The following is a 24,190-nucleotide window of genomic DNA, read 5'->3' as shown; positions in this document are numbered from 1 at the left end:
AATCTGAATCTCCTATTTCAATTATTTTATGCTGAAGCATTTTACCGATTTCTGTTTTTAATATATCCGTTTGTCTAGGAGACATTCTGTATGGTTTACAGTGGACTGCGGTGTTTTCTGTCAATTGAATATCATGCGTTATTAAATGAGTTTTTCCAGGTTTATTAGAAAAGATTTTTGAAAACTTCAGCAGCATATCATGCAATTCTTGAATCTGTTGTTCATTTAGCTTATCACTTAAGGAGCTGTTTTCTTTGATGTCCTCAAAATCGAACAATGTTGGTTCAGAGTCAATTGTTGGGAAATTTTCCTCCATATCATCAATTTCAGACTGATCTTCTGTAATCATAAGGTTAACCGATTCTGCTCGTCTATGATAGGGTTTTAGCATGTTAACATGGTAGACTTGGTTAAAGTCATTTTTTTCTTCGAAACTCACAACATAATTAGTTTCGGATAATTTCTTCTCAACCTTCCCAGGACCTTTCCATTCAACTGCTAGTCTGTTTGGTTTATTCGTTGATACTACTAATACTAAATCCCCTTCAGAGAATTCTTTTTTTATAGCTTTACGATCGTACCACACCTTTCTTTTGGTTTGCATTTCCAGCATTTTATCTGTAGCCAGCTCATTGCATCTTTTTAACAGATTTATCAATTGAAAAACGTATTCAACAACATTATTTCCTTCGTCTTCAGGATTCATCCATTGTTCATATAATAATGTTACAGGTGTTCTAAGATTTCAACCATATACTAATTCTGCAGGTGTAAATCCCATACTCTCGTGCGTTATTGTTCTTAAAGCAAATAGAGCTGCGGGAACTTGCTTCTCCCACTCAGGGGCTGCTTCGATACATAAAACTTTTAAAATTCGTTTGATTGTTCGGTGAAATCTTTCAACAGGGTTGCTCTGCGGATGGTGTACTGAGCTTCTAGTTACTTTTATTCCAAATTTTTCTACAAATTCTATGGCTAGATTGCTCATAAAGGAGGTACCTTGATCAGTTTGTATTTCTTTCGGGAAACCCATTCTACTAAATATTTTTAACATGGCTTCAATTACTGACGTTGTGCCAATATTAGGAACAGGTACAGCATCCGGATATTTTGAAGCTAAACAAATAGCTGTAATTAAATATCTATTGCCATTCGGTGTTATTGGTAAAGGACCGCATGCGTCAAAGTTAATTTTTGGAAATACTTCTGCAATAATTGGTACTAAAGTCAAAGGTGCTTTGGCTTTATCATTAGATTTTCCCACTCTTTGACATGGATCGCAAGTTTTAACATACTCTTCTATTTCTTTATAGCAATTAGGCCAGTAAAAGTATCTTGTTAATCTATCTTTAGTTTTCACGACGCCTAAATGTCCAGATGTGCTATCATGACATAATGACTTTATTTGATCCCTATATTTTTCAGGAATAACAATTGATTCCCTTTCATTTCCATTTTTATCTATTTTCCTTTTCACCAACAATCCATTTTCTTTTACTTTGAAATCATTTGTCTTGCTGGAATTTTCATTTTTAGCTTCGTTAAGCAATGACGTTAGATCTCTGCTTTGATGCTGAGATTCAATTAATTCCTTTGAATTAACATTAATCACTTTCTTAAGTTCCTTGTCTTCCTCATCAGCTTGAGGTAAAATATCTTCGTCAGTTTCAATAAACTTTAGTTCTTCTAGTTTCTCCATTTCAATTTCTCTGCTACGATCATCTTCATAAGATCTTTTTACTTGAGATCGTGTCAAAACTGCATTTATTTTTTTCTAAATTTAAGAATGATTTACTTTTGAACAATTGAGCAGTTTTGTTACCCAATACATATCTGCCTAGATCATTTGTAACAACAGCTGCCTTTGTCTTTATATGACCAAGTTCGCAATTAATTTCAACTTCCGCTAACGGTAGACACACTAAATGGTCATTTAAAAGATAACATCAACAGTGGCTCCTGTGTCTCGAAGAATAGGCATTTCATGCCCATTAACTAATATTGTATATGTCTATAACAAAGCATTATTCGAAGATACGCAATTTATCTTTTCATTTGGTTTTAAGCGAGGACACTGAGGCTTAAAATGTTCGTATGACCCACACTCGAAACAACGTGGTCGATACCTTTTGTCATATAAATTTTCTTGGTTCTTGTTTTGAAATTGACTTCTTTGTCGGTGATCTTTCTGGTATTTTGAATCGTCCCATTTATCAGAATGCTCAAAATGAGGCGGATGCTCTATTTTTTTTGCAAAATTATCATAACGCGGTTTAAATGATCCTTTGTTAATTTTCTCAGTCTGATTGACAGAAAATTTTGATTTTATTGTTTTCCTCACATCTTCAAAATCTTCAATTTTTTTAACTATTTCAGTAGGTGAAATAATGGTTGTCCATTGATCCATAAAATGTTCTTTGAAATCAGGAGAGGTACGCTTTTTTATTTGATCAACCAGCATGAGATCTTTTAGCTGTTCAAAAGTTTTAATGTTTAATCCGTTAAGCCATCCTTCTAAATAATTCTTTAATTCATAGTAGAAATCATACCAAGTACTTTCAGTAGATTTTTGGTGTTTTTAAATAGTTGTCGAAATTTTTCCGCGCTTAATTTAAATCGTTGTAAAAGTAAAGTTTTTACATATTCATACTTTTTTGCGTCCTCTTCTGGTTCTCTAGCAATAAGCTGAACAATGTCGGGAGGCAGCAATGAAATAAGTTGAGTCACTTGATTTTCAGCAGGTATATTCATTATTTTAGCTTGACGCTCAAATAACACCAGAAATAAACTTATTTCATCTTCTTTAGGGTTGAAACGTGGCATGACATCGTGAATTCTGATTTTTAAAGGCTGCTCAGGTAACTGTGTAGTTTCTGCTGGCTGTGCTGTGGCAGCCATTGCTTCCAGCTGAAGTTTCTGTAGCTCAAAGGCTCTAATTCACTCATCTCTTTCAAGCTCTTCTTTTCTTTCTTCTCTTTTGCGTTCCCTTCCTCTTTCTTCTCTTTCTCTTTTTTCTCTTTTGCATTCTTCTTTTCGTTCCCTTTCTTCTCTAATTGCAGCCAGTAGTTCTCGAGTAAACTCCTCATCATAATCGGGACTTTCAGTAATCAGTTTATGCAACTGAGCAATCTTGAATTCAGGTTTCACGGTTAAACCTAACTCTTCTGCTAGTACTTTTAAATCCTGTTTTTTACTCCTAGCTAAGAATGACATGTTGACACAAGTTACTTTTAATAGGCTTCCTTTTGAAATTCAATCTAAAAGCTCGTACTTGTATTAAAAATATATAATTTCTGGCGAGATTTAATTTCTCGAATACGAAATTCACACTAACCAATTGGAGAGAATTATTTAAACTTTGCCAGGTTGGCACAAAATAATTTAATACTACGTCAGGTTGACGTTTTAACTCACTATTCACAAGCCTCGTTAGCTATAACTATATAAACACCTTTGCCAGTTAGGCAATACAATGAAATTTTACCAACGTCAGTTTGACGATTTTACTATCTATCTCCACGCCTGTTTGGCGATAACAAAAACAATTTTTGCCAGTTTGGCAATACAACTTTTAGAATATACAATCTGTAATACGTCGGGATGACGTTACTATCTACCACACGCCTGGATGGCGAGAACTTTGCCAATTCTGCAGTATAATCAATTCACTCTACGTCAGTTTGACGTTATTACTTATTTTCACGCGCCTGCTTGGCAACAAATTCAAAAACTCAGCTAGCAGTTTTTTTTTTTTTTAAATGCCGGGATGGCTTACACATATCAATTATCAACATAAAATTTCAATACAAATAAAAGTAAAGCATAAATAATAATTTCAAAATACTTCTTTACTACGAATATCAATTATAAATTTAAGCTGAATAATTTTGGGGTCAGTTATTTTAAACAAAATCTTCACACGATAAACTATAATTCTGAAATAAAGTATTAAAATTCAATAAAAGCTTTTTTAAGAAAACCAAAAGTTAATCTTATCTTCAGAGATCAGCAGTATCCTATTTTTGACAGTTTTTTGCTCAGACGCAAGTTACAGAAGCACAGAAGATAACCTTTGAATGATTCGCTTCAAATCTGGCTTTATAACGGCAGACTTCTTACATCCATTTCTCCTTGAAATAAAAAAAAACTTGGCAATTGGTATTAGTAAACTTGTTCTAAAAAATTCAGTAAATTTCTGGGATTAGGAGACCAGCACCATCGAAATTGATAATTGCACTCCTAATTTCCAGTATCTCGGTGGAACCTCCAATTTATTAAGACTGTAATGTATTTTGCAGTAATTTACAAAACAGACAATCTTCTTAGTAGAACATAAATTTTATTTCTAGTTCTTGGTGATAGACAAATTTTATACAATTCTTAGGTGGCAAAATTTTAATACTACTCCTAGCTGGCAAAATCTTCAGAATACAAAATCTTTTTAAAACAATATCTCTCGTTGCTGAGTAACGGTTTGTTACAAATATGGCGTTGCCACTTCAACAATAATTATATTTATTTATTAAATAACAAGATATTACAACCCATACATATGTCACAGGTTGCAAAAAGGACTTCTTTTCGATAGTATTATTACTAAAACATAGCCTCATCATTAAAATAAAAATATTTCTCTCACTCATCCAAGATACAGAGCAATCCAGAAAACAAAAGACAAAACTTACTTACTTACCTGGTAGTGTGATGATGAATCGACACCAATGCTAATTGATGCATGGGAAATGAAAACTCGAAGAAGTTGATTCATCTTATTATATCTACACTACAACATAATACAATCATACTAAAATATATAGATTATAACAATTTCTGGGACATTTTACTGTCCCCTAAAGTTTTAAAACATCTCAATCTGCTCATGTCATGAGGGCCAACAAAAACTCTTTTTTTTCCCCCCCCTACTTTGAGGACAGCCAAAGTCATCTGTACCTCGTACATCAAATGAAGAGAAGATTTATTTTTAATGTTTGTAAGATACTAATCAGTTTCACAAAGATAGCATTTAAAATGGATATATATATATTTTAAAATATGTTACCTGAAAATTTTTGCAATTACAATACTAGGAAATAAAAAAATTTAAAAACATAAGCATAATTGCTCACTATGCATTCCATGGATTACTCAATTAACATTAGAATTCTAATTTTTGATTAATTGATTCTTAATTGCACGAAGTAAAAAGGAAGTATTGTAATCGCAAAAAAATTCAGGTATCATATTTCAACGAAAATATCTATTTTGACCACTACTGAATGCAATTTAACGATGTTTTTGCACAATATCTCTATGTAAAGACAAAATAAAAGACTCTTCCTCCCTCATAAAATTATAAAATTGAGATAAAATGAATTTTGAATAGAATTTTTCATGGCGTCTGTGCATACATATGTACGTATCTCACATAACTCTTAAACGAGTAGCATCAGAACGTTGAAATTTTGTATATAGGACTGCTATAACATGTAGATGTGCACTTTGGTTGCAATTGGCTGCACCAAAAGTATATAAATATATATATTCAATCTGTTACTCGGCTCAGTGATCTCAGTTTCTTTATTCTTATATGTTTGTAAATTGTGCATTTTTTGCTTTAAAAATAATTGAATTATGTTGTTCTTATCTTCCGGTTCAAGTTTTTATGCCTTTAGTAAATCTGCATGCAACATTTGTAGAATTATCAACAATTTAAAAGTTGTTTAAGTGAAGATAAGTCTAATTATTTTTGCCATGGTGACCGTATTTGTTTAAAATTGAAACTTAGCAGAATAGTGGATTTGTTGCCAATCTAGAGAAAGTAAGCTTCGAAAGAGAAATACTGAATCGTCTGTGAAAAACTATTTCTTTTTTTGCTTGCTTAATTTCTTTTATAGATTGTTTTAGATTTATTATAGTATTTGAATAGAACATGTCACAATGATTAGATAATTCTTCAGATGATAGAAATTTTGTGCATTCTGAGTTATAAAATGAATAAAATGTAATGTTGTTAAGTGAAGCTAGCACCACAGTGTCACTATATATTTGATAATAATCAAATATAGTGAATTTTAAAGAGCACATTCATTGTGTTGTGGCTTATGCATTATTGAAAAAGTAGATTTAATTCAATCCAATAAAATTAAATGAAATGCAAGAAAAAATGTGTATCATTTAATATTCCATATAAGTCATGTGGTGCACCCATTATTCTTTTTAAAAACCTTACAGAGAAATTTAAAAATTTAGTTATCAAAAAGGACACTTTTATTTATTGTCAGTACTGAAATCAAATTCTGTCATGTTAAACCACATATTGCACAACTGCTAATATGAAAATAACCGAGTGTTTCTTATAGTTATCTATAAACATACCAACTGAAAAATGAACAATGACGACAGTAGTTTCTTACTGTGTATAATGTGGGTCAAGAAAGTTCTGATATAAAATGGAAATAACAGTATAGCAACTTCCAAAATACAAAAGATTCATTAAAAAAAAAAAAAAAAAAAAAAAAAAAAAAAAAAAAAAATAGAGAGAGGGGGTTGGGGAAAGAGAAAAAGAGAGAATTATTAAAAAAAGGAAGTGGGGGTGGAAGAACAAATTATTAAAAAGACAGAGGGAAGAAAACGTAGTCAAAATTCTTAGACAATGGTTCAAAGTATAAGGAAATGATTATTTTACAGCAAATAGTCACATTAAGCAAATCATAATTCACTTGAAAATCACGTGCAAAGTTCCAAGTCCTTAGATCTTGTAAAATATACACTTTTTGCTTCAAACCCTTCTTAGCAGTATGTGGTGTAATACTTCACTCTTAATATATTTTTACTTTCATCATACAGATCATGTGCTTGTTTTACATGAAAAATTTAAAATTCCTAAATATTGTGGGCTTAATACTTTTTAGAAAGGATGTGAAAACTGATAATTGTATGTATAACGTGATAAAACAGATATCGTTCATATTATTTCATGAACTACATCATACAAAATAAGCCAAACACACGTGAAAATTTCAAAAAGCATATATCCTTATATATTTATTCAAGGAAATAAGTGGTTAAGATTTACTTTGTAATTTTTAATATAGGTATTTTGAGTTTTTATGTATTTTTGCATTGTCGCGAAGTGAGAACTGAATTAATCAAATGAAAAATACTGAATCGTGTGTGAAAAGCTGTTTATTTTTCTGCTTGCTTGATTTCTTTTATACATTGTTTAAAGACTTATTATAGTATTTGAATAGAACATGTTGCAATGATTAGATAATTCTTCAGATGCTATAAATTTTGTGCATTCTGAGTTATAAAATGAATAAAATGTAATGCTGTTAAGTGAAGCTAGTGCCACAGTGTCACTATGGTAATCAAATATAGTGAATTTTAAATTGTGCATTTATTGTGTTGTGGCTTATGCACTATCGACGAAGTAGATTTAATTAAATACAATAAGTTTAAATAAAATGCAAGAAATTTAATATTCTGTACAAGGAAATGTGGTGCACCCATAATATTTCTTTTTAAAAATCTTACAGGTAAATTTTTAAATTTAGTTATCAAAAAGGCAACTTTTATTTATTGTCAGTACTGAAATCAAATTCTGTCATGTTAAACCACCTATTGCACAACTGCTAATACATAAATAACCGAGTATTTCTTATAGTTATATATAAACATACCAACTGAAAAATGAACAATGACGACAGCAGTTTCTTACTGTGTATAATGTGGGTCAAGTAAATTCTGATGTAAAATGGAAATAACAGTATAGCAACTTAAAAATAAAAAGATTCATTAAAAAAGAAAAAAAATAAGAGAGAAGGGGGTGGGGGAAAGAGAAAAAGAGAGAATTATTAAAAAAAGAAAGGTAGGGGGGGAAAGAGCTAATTATTAAAAAGAGAGAGAGAGAAGAAAATGTAGTCAAAATTCTTAGAGAATGGTTCAAGGTATAAGGAAATGATTATTTTACAGCAAACTGTCACATTAAGTAAATTATAATTCACTTGCAAATCACAAAGTTCCAAGTCCTTAGATCTTGTAAAATATAGACTTTTTACTTCAAACCCTTCTTAGCAGTATCTGGTGGAATACTTCCTGTTAACAAATTTTTACTTTCATACAGATCATGTGCTTGTTTTGCATGAAAAATTTAAAATTCCTTAATATTGTGGGCTTAATATTTTTTAGAAAGGATATGGAAACTGATAATTGTATGTATAATGTGATAAAACAGATATTGTTCATATTATTTCATGAACTACATCATACAAAATAAGCAAAACACATGTGAAAATTTCAAAAAGCATATATTCTTATATGAATAAATACAATATTAACCCTCTGAGCGGACAGGATTTTCGGTAACAAAGCACAAATTTTCCAAAACTACTATGAGAACAAAAAAAAAAAAAAAAAACAAAAAAAAAAAAAAAAAAATTATTTTAATGTAAAAACTCTCCTGGTATTTCACATCTGGATTTGTGTACTTTTCATATATTGCCTTAATTTCTTTGACATATTTTAACATGCACGTATATATACGTTCTTACAGATGTCATAACAAATATTCTAAGCTGTATATATACTGCCTTGCCGCTTAGAGGGTTAAACTTAACTCAGTGGTTCTCAATCTTTTAAATAACACATACACATTTTAGATAAAAAGAAAGTTAAAAAATTTCAATACCACCACTACATTTTAAAATGATTATTTTTCAATTTCTCAATAGAAATATTTAAAAAATATATAATATATTTTGCCATTTGCACAACCTACTGGCTATTTGTGTTAAATATGCACAAACAAAAAATACATAAAAAATAGGTTAACATTTTAATTATCAAAATTTAAGTTACAATACTTTAATTCTTAAATTTAGTATAAAATTTGGGGTTGTTTAAGAGAGATCGATTTCTTTAAGTCTAGCTTTATTTCACTTAGTTTTCACCATACATTATAAGATATTTCAGAAAGGAATCAAGACCAAAATACTGAAAACTGCAGTAATTTAAGCTCCACATTTGAATTTTCCTGTAGATCACGGAATAAAATCCTTATTCACACAAATAGGCTGTGTAAAAAGAAAATAAAAATTTAATAGCTTTATTTGAAATGCCTTTAACTTCTTTTTTTCAGTCCAGCCAAATGCTAACAAGTGTATTATTTTTAAAATCCTCAGTTAGATTTCTATCAATTGTTCTTTTTTTTTCACAAGATAAAATTTCTGGTACATTAGAATAAAATGGATTTCTAATCTAATTTTCTTTTTCATAATCCTTTGAAAAATACATGTTTATTTATCAATAAAATTATTTATCAATGTAAAACATTGATTTTTAATGTTGGATGTAATTTTTTTTATTTTCAAATTATTTTTAGTTAGAAAACTTTCTAGTTGTAAATAGCTTAAAATACACTGCCGGCCACTAAAATTGCAACACCAGGAAGGAATGATCTGATGAACATCAAAATTACATGAAGAGAAGAGGTTGGGATATGCAAATGATTAGTATTTCAACGCATTTAGATGACATATGAAGCACTGTATAAAAGAAAAGTTGTGTAGTGGATTTCTCATTCAGAAAGCACTTTGTAAGGTTTGCTCAGAATATTGTGCTATGTCTCGAATAAGCAGAAGAAGAATTGCTTAATAGCAAGTGTCGGAATTCGATAGAGATACAATCGTTGCTTATCAAGAGTGTGGACTATCATTCTGCGATATCGCTTGTCACACTGGTTGATATACAACCAGTCATACGAATATGGAATCAATGGGTTGCTGAGGATCTTATTAAACGGCATGCAGGATCTCAATGCCCTGCCCTGACTGAAAAGGATACAATGAGGTCAGCCCTGCAAAACCGTACAACCACATAACAGACCATAAGTTAGGAAATGGGCATGTTTGCAGCAAGTCCAGTATCTGCTTGTACGGTGCCACGACGTTTGCAGCAGTGTGAACTATCAGTACGGCAACCATTACTTTGGCTTCCCTTGACAATGCAGATTAGAGAGAGAGGGCGACTCTGGTGAGCCAGACGACAGAGCTGGATACAGGAGTGGCACAATGTTGCCTTTTCAAACAAGTCCCGGCATAGTGTGAAGCATTCTGATTATCGTATACGTGTCTGGAGGCTCCGAGGAGACTGCACGTTGCCTGCTTGTATTCAATATCAGCATAGGGACCCTACGACTGGTGTGACGGTTTGGCCAGCCATTGGGTACAGGACATGCACATCTCTAGTTCGGATCGATGGTAATTTCAATGCACATCTGTACATTTCTGGCATCTTATGACCAGTGGTTGTGCCAGATCTTCGAAGCCTGCCAAACGCCATCTTTCAACAAAATAATGTCAGACCATATGTTGCACATCGTATTCTGACCTTCCTCGATATAAGGTATTTGATTGCTGCCCTGGCCTACACGGTCTTCAGATCTGTCACTCACTGAAAACATCTGGTCATAGGCTGCTGAGAGACTGGCCCGTCATCCTTTTCCAGCTAATATGGTTGATGAAGTATGGCATAGACTTGAAGCAGCATGGAATGAACTGCCTGTTTCTGTCATCGAAGCCCAGTTCGAATCCATGCCTAACCGGGTATGGGCCATTTTAGCTGCCAGAGCTAAAATGGTAGCTGTTTCTACTGATTTTGCACCCCTGTAAACACCAAAACTGCTTACAAAGTTAATCATTTTGTCTTCATGCCATGCTCTTTACGTACAATAAATATATTTTTTTGTATTGGCTTTCCTTCATGGTGTTTCAATTTTAATGGCCAGCAGTGCATCATCTTTTGTTGAATAATCTTAAAACTGTGAGCCTGCCCAGTCTTGGCAATTTAAGGCTTACTAGTTAGCTAGCTTCCAAAGCTTTTTCACTTAAAGTAACAAAACCTTTCATTACTTGTTTACTATTTTTGAACTCGGTAATTTCCTCTGAAAATATTCTTCAGATGTATGCTTTAAATTGGCATGCTTAGATTCAAGATGCCTTTTAAGAAACATTGATTGGATAACAGTTCACTGCAAAGAACACTCTGAGGTTGAAGGTTCATTTCTTCTTCATTCCAAGTAAATGCAAATGATAAATAACTTTCATTACATTTTCCATAAACATTTTTATTTTCTTTTCAATATTCTTAGTGCTAGTAGATTGTCCTGGATCTATCACAAGTGAATCATCACTTTTTTGCTTAATCAATCTTAGTCAATTTTCCATTTTGAAAATCTAGGTTTGCTTTATTATTTTTCACAAATAAATTATTCTTATTTAAAACAGAGCAATATAAGGTTGGAAATTGTGGCAGCATTAAGTGCAGGCATGTTAAAAATCAATCAACTCTAAAATAATTAAGAGATACTATTATCTTTTTATAGGAACTTATTTATACTTCCGATTAAATACAACATTCAGTTCTATTAGTCCTTTCAAAAACATTATTTATGATAAATTTTGTCAAGTCTATGGATAAAAGAATATTTGTGAACATATTATTTTGCTATCTATGAGTGGTTATTGACCTTAAACAAAGCTCAGACTGCATAAATTTACAAATATTAAAGAAAAAACTTAAACATGATGTTGGAGTATTAAATTTTTGAATTCGACGGTGAAAAATGTTTTGTTTCTTTTCATACCACATATTTTTTCTCTTGCGTTCTACTGATTGAGAATCACTGCCTTAACTTATAATAATCCATAAAATCCCTTTTCTAAAATGGTAATTCTCCCATTCTGTATTAAAATAACAATATAATTATTCTGTCTAATGTGTATCAATCCACAATTAACGAAAATCATGCCATTCTTACATAATGCAAGTAATACACATACTTACATAATAGCAAAAATGAACCAGAAATCCTTTATCTAGTCATAATACAGGGATATTATGTTGCTTTCTTAAAAAATCAAATAACTTCTCCCCAATAATTTTTAAATACATTCACCAAAGGCAATTCCCACCCCTTTTTTATTATTCTGATTAGCTTATCTTGAAATACGGAATTTTAGGCTCCATATTTTTAAGATAGGTGCCTGCTTTTTCACTAACACGTTTTGCTCTACTACATGATGAATTACTCTGATTTTATGCAATCTGCTGCTATTTTACAAAGTAATGCTACTAATAAAAGCGGTACTTGGAATTTTCTAAAAGCTATTAAAAGTTTACATATATACATTTTGATTCAGTCACAGATGATGACAATGATAACTGGATAGTTACAAGAAAGATGTAGTCATGGCCAGCTGATATATCTATTTATTCTTGGAAAAAAAATTCTAAAAAACATGCACAATCAAAGTGGCTCAACATGTGCACTTGATATTCTATAATTAAAAATGTACACAAATATATTCATAGCACTCTAACAAGTGTTGAAAGCAGTATACATGATGTCAGTTATCTGTTTTATAACATTTTAGTTTTAATATGGTATTTGCATCGAGCATGTGGCAATGATTTTTATAACTTATCATGTGATATATTTTCTTGTGCTTTCTATTCTGTAATGCAACTGACATGTTAAATACACTTTGAATAAAGCCTGATTGTTGATATTGTGAAGATAAACCAGAAGTAAAAGGTAAAGTGTAATTACATTTATTCTATAATGTGCTTATGTGTGTATTTATCGATGACGTTGATTCAATTGACGATCTCCTGCCTAAATCAGGAGAACTCGCAAATCCGGGTAAATGGTATAATATGTGAACATGGATTAAGTGCTACATAATTTAATATAAATTTTTAACTTTAAAATTATTGAGCTAATCAGAAACAAATTACTATGCTTACCTCCATCACTTGCATTTTTTAATGATAAGAATGTGACTGAATCTTCCTTACTGTCACCTTAAGGAGAGGGGAAAAAAAAAAGCATCACAAAGGAAGAAGGGATAAAAATTACATACAGAGAAAATTCGGCACATTTCTGCATCAACTCTATGCTGTTTTCAAAAGGAAAAACTAGACATAAAAGACACAAATATTCATAAATGAAAGTAAAATTACCAAACATAACCACTTCCTTAATCAAGCAAAGCTATAAATTAGTACGAACTGTCCACATAAGATAACCTCAACATGATTAATTAATTCAACTAATGCACAATAATGTTATGCCAAGTGAATACTATTTTTTAAAGTGGCCAACACACATAATCACCAAAACTGGCAAACTAAATTGCCCAGTATGTAATGGGCAAATTTCAAATGCTGTATACTTATACGGTGCGATGACACTGAAAGTACTCCCTTTCCCTCCCCAAACACCTCCAACAATATGTCACAAGCAGCATCCCAATCAGCAAGCTCGCACACGTCACTGCCTACACCTGCTTCTGACATCTAGTCTCACTGCATGGAGGTAGCAAACTCATATTACAGCTGCAAATACGTCGTTCCCACTGCTATCTGGAAAGAGCTAACTTCTTTATTATCAGCGCTGTATAACCCAGCCAGCAACAAAGCAAATGAAACTCCAGCAATCACCAAATCTTGCAAACAATAGCCAACAACAGTAGTAAACAACTCACAGTGATGCTCAAATCATTCACACACTGAAATTCCTAAGTAAGCCACCCAAATGCAATAATTATGCAGCACCCAACATTATAGCAACCTATGCAAAAGTTCTGAGGCAAAAAAAAAAAAAAAAAAAAAAAAAAAAAAAAAGAACTAGTCCTTTCTTTTTATCTATGCAAAGAATGCCAAAATTACAAGAAAAAATGCAAGACATCTTCCCCATCAAAAACATTTAAACCCACATCACGAAAATAGTACTGATAAAGCAAGGTGGATTAGTACACTGCACCTCATAGGATGGTGTAACTAAGGTAGATAACCTCCTTAAACAAATGGAGAAAGCAACTGATTTAATCCATATCAAGGTACCAAAGCTAAGACCTCCAAAGAGCACCACCCACCAACTCCCTCAGAATACAACAGCTGAAGCAGTAAGCATCGCACCTGCAAAAGCTACGAACAGCAACATCTCCAATTTCAAGCATCTGTTTAAACTCAAGGACAAATACAACACAATCAAATGAATTGGAGTGTAAAACTGTTTCATTATCAAATAAATGCATGAATCTATGCACCATCCACTTTGGATGGCACACCAGTTCAATTACAGAATTTATTGGTGCCCACAGATGTTATAACTGTCAAGCGTCATCATTCTATGGATTGCACATATCATCCACATTGCCCTTACTGCGGTGGCAAATACCAGGAGAATGAATGTAAATCTAATAACCCCAGCTGCATAAACTGAAAAATAAACAACAAGCATTTTGGCACCAAAAATATTCATGCGACCATACTACCTATGTCAACTATTGTGCATCCTACAAGGAAGTTTTGAGAATCAAGAGCAGAGTGTAGTACAATGAGTAAGCAAGCAACGTTAATATCATAGAAATCCATCCCATAGCTCTCCTCCATCAATCCAATCATCAAAATGGAATTAAAGTCCTGTATATCAACATTCAAAGACAGCCACATATAATCTAATTCAATTTATATCAGAACAATACCATGACAAAATATTCATTCAAGAGCCATGCTGCAACCAAGGTTCCCCAAGAAACCTGCCACTAACATGGAATGTCATATCCTGGCAAGATGCAGACTCTACACAGTCCAGAGAGCAGCCATCATCGTACTCAACAAGTCCTGGACTTCACTCATTATCAAGGAACACAGAGATGTAATCACCATATCCATTACTAGAGCAGAATTACAAATCTATCTCACCCGTGTCTATGTATTGCCTATTGAAGACCTTGATTACACCCTCCAAGAAATAAAGATGACTTTTTACAATAGCAACATCCCTCATATGATCAACAGTGATTTTAATGCACAAAACAGCCTGTGGTGTTATTCACATTCTGCCACAAGAGGAACAAACATGCAGAACTTTATTTACTCAAACAATTTAATCCTACACAGCAACCCTAAGGACTTACCACTTTCACCCCCAATCAATGGAAGAGGATGGCCTGATCCAACTCAGTGCATGCCATCTAATTCACAAAATCAAGAACAGGAAGATCAGCAAAGAAGATTCTTTCTCCGAACACAAATACATCACCTTTGAAATTGCCCAGCAAATAGATAATGTAGCTGAAACGCTTTCGAATTAGTGACAGCACAGAGAAAAAGTAAAAAGATTAAAGTCCAGCACAAACAACAGTGTGAGCCGAATACAACAGGCAAAGGGCAATTTAGGAGAAGAAAATCATAGAAGCTAAAGTCAAATCTTGGACTTCCTTTTACATGAATAACCAGAACACTTACAGAGCACTCTATAAATGGCCACTTCAAAGATTTTTAAATCAATGCAAATACACACCCCAAATAATATCCATACGCACAACAATGCCAACATCACGATATAATCTCTAAACAATATCCTAGACGATGTATTCCCAAAGGACAACAACGACAAAGACACCCCAGAGCAATGAGAACTAAGAATGTCCATTAATCTACCAAACAACCCAGATGACAGGCAAATGCAAATGCTCATGCCGACCAATAAATCTAATACCAGCCATTGGAAAGCTTCCGACATCATAAGCACAACTAATAAGAAATTTGCCATTTCATGAACCAAAGGGCACATTGCCTCTGAAGGCAAGGAAAGGGCCGGTTTTAATGCAAAAGAAGAAGCACTAGAACATACAGAATCTCATATTTATATCACATGACCTAAATCAGTGGCAATGTCAATGAGAACAAGAACCACAAGGAAGACGTACATTCGAACTGCTCCCCAAGGCTGACGAAAATACGACAATATCAACCCACTTCCTCAACCAGTACATCTTCAGTCACGGTCCATTCTCCAAGTATTTTTACGATTGCAATATGGCTACATCAGACAGATGCATATGCGAGAAAAGCAGACACCCTGACATTACCTGTTTTAGTGCCTGCTAACGTAAAGATTTGAGAAAATGAAGTGTGCGTTTAACATGGAGGGGTTTTAAATCAGCATAAAAATTAAAATACCGTAAAAATAACATAAAACTATTAAGACTATATTTAATCAAGGAGAGTAAATATGTTCTACACTGTTACCTTAATATCTATAATAATACATATAATGGTAAAATCTCAAAATACAACTTCATTGTCAAATTTAAAAGAAATATATCAATTAAAACCAAGATCAGTAAAATCTTAATTCCAAAACATCAAACTTTAACTCACTTAAATCATTACTGTTAAAAAAGAAAGGACTGTGCAAAAAACTCAACGTACAGTAATATGATTAGATTAACGAACCTTTTAAGATTTAATTAAAACAAAACATGTAAGCATTTCTGCCTAAAGGAAGGCACGTTTTGATGGAGGCCTTGCATAAATATTACACTTGTGGAAATCTATAAAGACACACAGCCAACCTATTCACTAGAATTTGAACCTAAAAAAATACATGCATTCAGCAGCCTTATCCACTCAACCACTAGCAGCAAAATTTTAGTTTTCACAAGTTTTAGATAACTCTAGAAGTTGATTGTACTTTCTATGATCATAAAAAAAATACATTAAAAATGTAAATTAAAAGCATCCATCTAGGAGCCAGGGAACATTCATTGCCTAGTTTCAATTCATATGTAAAACTTAAATGATACTTCAGTATGAATTATAATGAATAAATTTCCCCCTTTTTATATAAAATACTGTTTTTTTTTAACATTTCTCATTTTAAATATAGTAAGTTATTAAGGGAGGAAATAATAAAACAATTATGCCAAAAAATCTCTATTACTAATACGGATTTCTAGTTTTTATTCAAAATTTTAAAGGAGTTATCATTCCTAACTAGCATTTACTCCAGTATAATGATAGTCAATTTCCAAGTGAGTAACTACATATATTATATTGTTATAAAAATATTACATGGCTGAAGTGCATTAAACAGTAAAATTTCAAAAGAAATGTTGGCTGATCTTTGGAATATGGTAACTGGTAGTTTGGCGACATTTTGGAGGAGATAAAGGTTACTACCTAGGACTTTGGTAATAATATGAGAAGTACTCAGTTCCGATTACGCATTATTTTGTGTGAGGGAAATGAGAGATCATGAGATATGTCACGTGACATTAATGGACGAATTATAGTTCTTTAATCGGAAAAGGGGGGAAATCTGGAAATTTTGTATTTAGCTTTATTCTGTGTTGTGTGAAACAGTGTTGGTTAATTTTTTAATCCTAAGGCCCTAACTAAAGTGAATTCGAAATGGGTATTTAGGCACTGTGATAAAGAGAATTTTTCTTTTTATTTAGCGGAGGAAGTATGGAGGAAAAATTCGCAGAAAAAAATCATTCAATAATTTTATTGAATGAATTAGAAAAGTGTATCCGCCACGTAATCAAGATTCTGAAGAAGATTAGGTAATTTAGTATTTTTAATTATTTGAGGATATTATTTTTATGCATTGTTCTAAATGTAAGGAGTAAATAAAGTAATATAGTATTATTGGAAAATTGTTATTAGCAATGATTTAGTTTAAAGTAATTAGGATTGTAAGCTATTTTTTTATTAATTTAATATATGTGCTTATTTATATTTTAAGTAGTGTTTTTTAATTTAATTATATTTTAATTAAATGATAGTTATTTTGTAAATTATATGTTTGTAGGAATTTGGTATACGTTTCAGTGGAAGTAAACGTGCATGGAAATAATTTAAATATTTGACACTAAGTATTTGTAACTATTTGTAATGTTTGCAGTATGAATTCGTTGGTGACGTTTATAATATAATAGATAATTTAGAGGTAAAAGTTTTTGGATATTTTATTTATTTTATACGTGGAAATGTTCATCTTTGGAAAGGGTATATACTTTTTCGCGATCAGGTAATTTCATATATGTTCTTTTTACCGAATTTAAAGATTCACAAAATTTTCGTGAAATTTTTCTAATTTATGAGAAAATAGCAGTGTAGGTGGATAAAGTTATGAGTGTGTGCAATGCCATTTTTGTGCAATTCTGGAATGTTTTTTTAAGTAAAATTAAGTCGACGTGTAAATGGTTTATGTGTATGTGCTATTCTGAAAAACGCGCAAGGAGTTTGCGATTGTGCACTTTTTCCCAATTTTGCAGTTAATATTTGTCATGATTAAGCAGTTTTGTTACATAAAATTTCTAATTACATAATAAGTGTAATTCGGCTAGCAGATTGTTGTAAAAAGTGTTCAGTACATAAAAAGAAAAGAAACATGTCTTTACTTCATGAAGACAAAATGGCAGCGGAAAAAAAAAATAGAGGGTTGCTGTAGCAGAGGTGGTCGCCAAATTTTCGCCAAAAAATCGCCAAGTTACCATAATTTAAAGATCAACCGAAATGTTATCTATTTTCATACTGCTCTAAAGAGCTGTGCCAAAGTATGAAACAACATGATTACTGTCCTAAAACATACGAGAATGAATCCATACATAAAATTTAAATATTGTCAGAAAAGTTTTAATAAACATTTGGAAATGTTTTGAAATGAAAGAAGACATAAAAAGACATGAAATTACAAAATTAAAATCTGCAAAAAAATATTAAAATAAGAAATAATAATCTCAAATTTTTGTACAATATATTATACATTAATACATTAATTCTATAAAACTGATTTTCAAAATTTAGTTAAAATTCAAGAAATATACTTACTGATTACAAGGTTAGTTAGCGTTATTGTAGCTTGTTGTCGACATGGAAAAGTTTTAGCTGCTAATTTAGGAACTAAATCTCTTGACTCCATAACAGATTTTCTTGCAGCAGTAAATGGCTTTTTGAATGTTTTCTTTGCAATTGGAAGGATATCGTCCTCATTCTGCACACTTAAAACTGATGAAGATGAAGAGCTGTCAGAGTTCTCTATCTGAAATTCACGAAGAGGAATCACTGTTTTTCCCATTTTTCGCTTTTTAAAGTTACTTTCATATCTCCTATCTTTATTCTGCTTTTCATTTATGGATTTTCCTGAGCGTTTATATGCAATACCTATATCACCAAAATTACTAAATGCAATATTTGCAGATGAAGCACTTTTCCGAGCACTCTGTTTTGGTATAAGTTTGTGATTATTTGTCCTTTGAGTAAATGTCTTTTTTGATTTCTGAAATGATTTTACACATTGTCTCTCTTTTTGCAAAAGTTCTATTTTTGACATTTCTAACGGATCAAAATTCCGACTTTCAATATTAGCTGAACTGTCACAGTCATCATAATTCTTTAAAATATGTGCATATGAGTTTGTTGATATACAATTATTTACATTTGTTGATATACAATTGTTTACATTTGTTGATATACAATTATTTACATTTGTTGATATACAATTATTACTACTGCTAGTGCCAATTAATGCTACATCATATAAGTTAGCTGGAATTATTAAATTCACAGCACCATTTTCAGTTTCCATTTCTGATTCAAGATTTGAAATGTGTTTTAATTCAGAAACACGCATAATTTTTTCGGAAGGTTGTGATAGGTTAAAACTAACAGGATCACAGTTCTGTGACTCAGTTTTCTCATTACCATCTTTATTTATGACACTAAAACAATCTTCAGTTTTGCATACTAAATTTTCAGAAGGTTTGTTATCACAGAGTACAGATGTGTCAGACTTGCAAATATCTGGATCTTTACCTTCCACGCATATGTTTGACTGATAATCTATGAGATTTTCTTTTGATATATTAGATGCAAGATCTGCTGTTTCAGAGTTATTTAAATTACTAAGAAAAAATTCAGAATTAATGTCATTTTTTTCTTCAAAATCAAAATTTACTTCATCACATAAATTACTTTTATTAGTAATGGCACATATGGTAATGTCACTAGTATCATTTTCATTAAAAATTTTATTTAAACTGTCACAAATTTCTTCATTAGAAATTCTGTCATATGAAATGGCTTCTGCAACACTTTCAATAGTGTCTGAAAAGTGAAATGCTTCATTTTTTGAAGAACTTTCAACTTCTTGCAAAACATAAACAGAATTTACAGCACACTCATTAGTTTGAAATGCACCTTCAGTATTAGCATCTTTGCCTTTCTGAAGAATATAAACAGAATCCACAAGACACTCATTTGTAAGAAAAGTACAATCAGTACTACCTTCTTTGTCTTTCTGAAGAACATGAACAGCATGTGCAGTACTATCATTTGTTTGAAATTTACTATCAGTATTATCTTTGTCTTTCTGAAGCACATAAGCAGAATCTGCAGCAGTCTCATTTGTTAGAAATGCACAGTCATTATTAGCATCTTTGCCTTTCTGAACAGCATTTGCAGTAAAATCATTTGTTTGAAATGCATAATCAATATTACCATCTGTGCCTTTCTGAAGCACATATGCAGAATCTACAGCACACTCATTTGTTTGAAATGCACTATCAGCATTAATATCTATGTCTTTCTGAAGAACACCAATGGAATCAACAGTAAGTTCATTTGTTTGAAATGCACAATCAGTACTAGCATCTTTGTCTTTCTGAAGATCATAAACAGAACCTACATCACACTGGTTGGTTTCAAGTAAATGATCAGAAACAGCTGAGAGATCTTTACTTAATTTTTCATCCAACATACCGCATGTTAAACTAGGCTGACTTGCATCTGGGAGTGTTAACAAGGATGAAGATTTTAGAGTTGTGAACCCAGATAAAAAGTTTGCAGCTATTTCAGGTAAACTATCTGCAATGAAACCGGTTTGCTCTGTCTCGAAAGTAACATCTTTACTAAGTCCACCAGAACAATTATTAACTGTCTTAGGCATTTTTTCTGTCTTGAGTAAATAAGAATCCTTTACTGTCTCATTTATGGTATTTTTTTCCAAAAGTGGCATACCTTCAGAAAAAGGCCATTCTTGCTTATTCTGCATTTTTAGATCCCTAGAAGGTAAAGTCTTTTTCTTTGTACACAAAAATGTCTCCTTTTTCTCTTCATTAAGCTTACCTACCAAGTTTAGTTTACCTTTTTTTAAAGAATTTTCATATGAAAATTTTTTAGTCTGATTTTTCCGTGAACACAGTTTATCAGCTTTAGTTTCATAAAACGTACACTGAGATGAAACAGGTTTGGGATTACTTAAGTGTTCCTGACTTTTAAAAGGGAAAGTACCATAAATATCAAAGTATTTTGCTTTATTATTAGAGGGTGTGAAATGAAATGGTAAAAATTCACTAAAATCGTGTAAATTATAATTGTACGTACTTGCAGTTTCAGAAGTACTGAATGGTTTCTTTAAAAAATTTTGAGAGCCATCAACACAAACTTCACGTGAATTACTATAATGACCAACATTATCAGATTTACATTTATCAGTGGACACTGAATCATGCTTGATCAAAGAATTATACAAATTATCTTCTAAACAATCAGACAAAATAGTTTCAGATTTCAGTACAGGTTTGAGATCACACAACTTATCACTTGATGAGAGAGTTGAATGATGTGGTATTTTTGAGGAGTTTTTTCCTAGAAATACTTTTTCATCTACTGAAGTATTTATACCATGTTCTTGAGAACTTTTGTTATCAGCTACATCATAAAAATTTAAATTGGAAACACAAGAAGCATCCTTTCTTCCAATGTAAGATAGCTTATTATTACAAACAGAATCATTAAATACTTTAGCATGATTGTTCTCATCATCCCAGCAGTCTGAAGTTTTACCTGTAAATAAATAAATGCTTTACTACTAAATCATTAATTTTCAAACAATAATAACAAAAAAATTAAACTGAAACCACCAAGACCAAACTAAACTCCAGAAGTAAAAGTTTTAAATACCCACAGTGACCCCATTCAGAGGAAGCATTACAGCTTTCAAACTGTACATATGTTTCTAGTATATTTCAGAAAAATATAAGAAATTTATATTTACCTGAACACAAATTATACAACACCCATATAAGGTTGAATTTTGTATGAATTTAAATAGAACTGCATCGAAATATAGCTACAAAGTTGTTATGCACCACCGGTGTCTACAATTAGCTCCGGTACTTACGTACTATACTGTTGACTGTAAAAGTTAGCTCTCGTCAAACCATGAAAATTGGAGAAGACCCTGCCAAAGTTACACCAGTCATCCATGTGGAATTCTAAGACACACTTCTATCTGCAACTCTTACAATAAAACATTCACCAGTTTCTCTGTACATTTCACCAAATAGCCACTGCTGTGGAGGTATTCAACTGGCTTAGTAAAAACGCTTTTGTCAATTTCCACTATTCTGTTAGGCTTTCCGAATAAACCAGAAATTCTGCTTAGAACACTGAAAACGAGCTTCTTGCAGGTGAATTATTCCAATCTATTCTTGCTTTGACAGCCACATTCAGCTGCTCTATCTCCCTTTCAACATACTCCTTCGAACAGCTGTAAACGAACCCGAGTGCAGCCACAAATGTGGTTCTCCAGTCTTCCAAAAAGTACAGCAATCAAAGTTAGCAATTTATAGCCTTGTTCATAAAATAAAAGGTGGCTTATCGAGAATGAAGTGGGATTACATCAAATGAAAGTTTAGATGTTGTGATACTAATGTTTAGCTGGTGTTAAATCATGTTGTTTGGTGAGAGTTTCACCTTCCAAAAGATAATAAATAAGTACTTTATTTTTATCTACATATTACTTCAAGAAGTACCAATTAATCTCACATATTTTTTCATGCGTTAAGCAAAAGTAAAATCTAGTTAATACTACACAAACTAATCGGATCAATTTGTTTCTGAAATGCTAATGATTGCACAGCCAACAGGAAAAGTCTCTGAAGCAGGCAGATGTCACTTCTTTAGAGTTAAGAGTAAATAATTATGGAAAAGACAAGGTGGGTGAATCTTAAGACAGGCAATATCTGTCTTTCAAAAACAGTTAAAAAATTATTGTTAGGAATTTGAGTGAAGGCTGAAGAAGCAGAAGAATTCAATATCACTTTTGTCTGCAATTTTCATTTGCAATATATGTATCTGAATATCAGATGAGGTTTCTGTGGTGAGGTTGAAACTCCCAGCCATCACTAAACCTTTATATCATTACTAATCCACAAGCAGACGTATACTAGACAATAAGGAAAACACGTGGCCAGTCCAGCCAAAAGAACCGCGAAACCATCAAAACTTGGCGAATTGCCAATAAAAGCTGAATATTTCTTTTCATTTCCTTCAAGCCGAGTGAAACCGTGATAAAACAAATCATACTGACAAATTCTGCTTAGCTCGAGTTTTCTCGGGATAACAATTAACTGCAATATATACGAACCCGGGATAACTCGGGATAATCAGGCAAGCGGTTAAACAATGAAAATGGGATCAGTGGATAGAAATAGTATATATAAATGTGGATAAAAAATGTTGGAGCTCCATAGAAGCTACAGAAGAAGAACTCGGTTAAAGAGCAACAATTTTTGAAAAGCAAGATTTCACATCAAAATACAGCCTTCACCATTTATCCTATAGAATTAAAACAGAATTCAGGCCATTGATTGATACAAGAATGTTCAAGAAGCTTGGGAAATTTTGCAGAAGCAATCTGAACCAAAACAAGAGGAAGAGTAATCCAGTTGCTGGATAAATTTTTCAGCATTAGGTATGCACCAAATGAAGAAATAGGGTTATTTATTGTGAGGATAAAAATGATGGCAAACTAGATGGCTGAAGTTAGACACAAACAACAAGCAAATCTTTTTAAAGAATTTTGGCAATTCGGCATTTACCCAGGAATACTGCAGAACTGTACAGCTGATTTATAGGTGCAAGGATGAGGATTTCACACTGGGAAAAAAATATTGAAGAACTAATAAGGAAAAAATCGACTTTCTCAGATTAGAAGATGCCGATTTACATGACAATAAGGTAAGCATACTTAATACTATTAGCATAAATGCAGGGAAAAACATGGAAAATTTATGGCCACAAATGTCAGTTTAAATAAAAATGGAATTTAATCCATCTTGACTGCCAAGTTTCTTAGATATTACGAACTCAACATATTAGCATACTACACAATCAGAATTCTTCCTTTTCAATATGGCATCTATGTGCTTTACTATCACATATTATGTATGTAATATCGATGACTATGTACACAGGGATAGAATCTATTACATTTAGAGAGAGTACCAATAATTTGAAAAACTTATAAACAAAAACGTGTACGTTT

The 24,190-nt window shown here is 32.1% G+C and overlaps 1 protein-coding gene across 4 annotated transcripts in view; it reads right to left on the bottom strand.

Moving 5' to 3' along the window:
• The window catches only part of LOC118183193 (uncharacterized), a 116,104-nt gene that overhangs the window by 70,180 nt on the left and 21,734 nt on the right, over positions 1–24,190 (bottom strand). For 3 of the 4 annotated variants that reach the window (XM_035352659.2, XM_035352662.2, XM_035352661.2), the window contains 2 exons: positions 18,691–21,705; positions 12,808–12,864 (listed from right to left, as the gene is read on the bottom strand). In XM_035352659.2, the coding sequence (XP_035208550.1) occupies positions 12,808–12,864; positions 18,691–21,705 (3,072 nt within the window). The remainder of the gene's footprint in view (positions 1–12,807; positions 12,865–18,690; positions 21,706–24,190) is intronic. The other variant, XM_085806702.1, reaches the window with a different exon arrangement.

Source organism: Stegodyphus dumicola, chromosome 12 (genome assembly GCF_044657685.1).
Source record: "Stegodyphus dumicola isolate Sdum_Otavi_A_Nest chromosome 12, ASM4465768v1".
Classification (NCBI taxonomy): Eukaryota; Metazoa; Arthropoda; class Arachnida; order Araneae; family Eresidae; genus Stegodyphus; species Stegodyphus dumicola.
The sequence above is the reverse complement of the archived record's forward strand: the minus strand, read 5'-3'. Positions and strand labels throughout refer to the sequence as shown.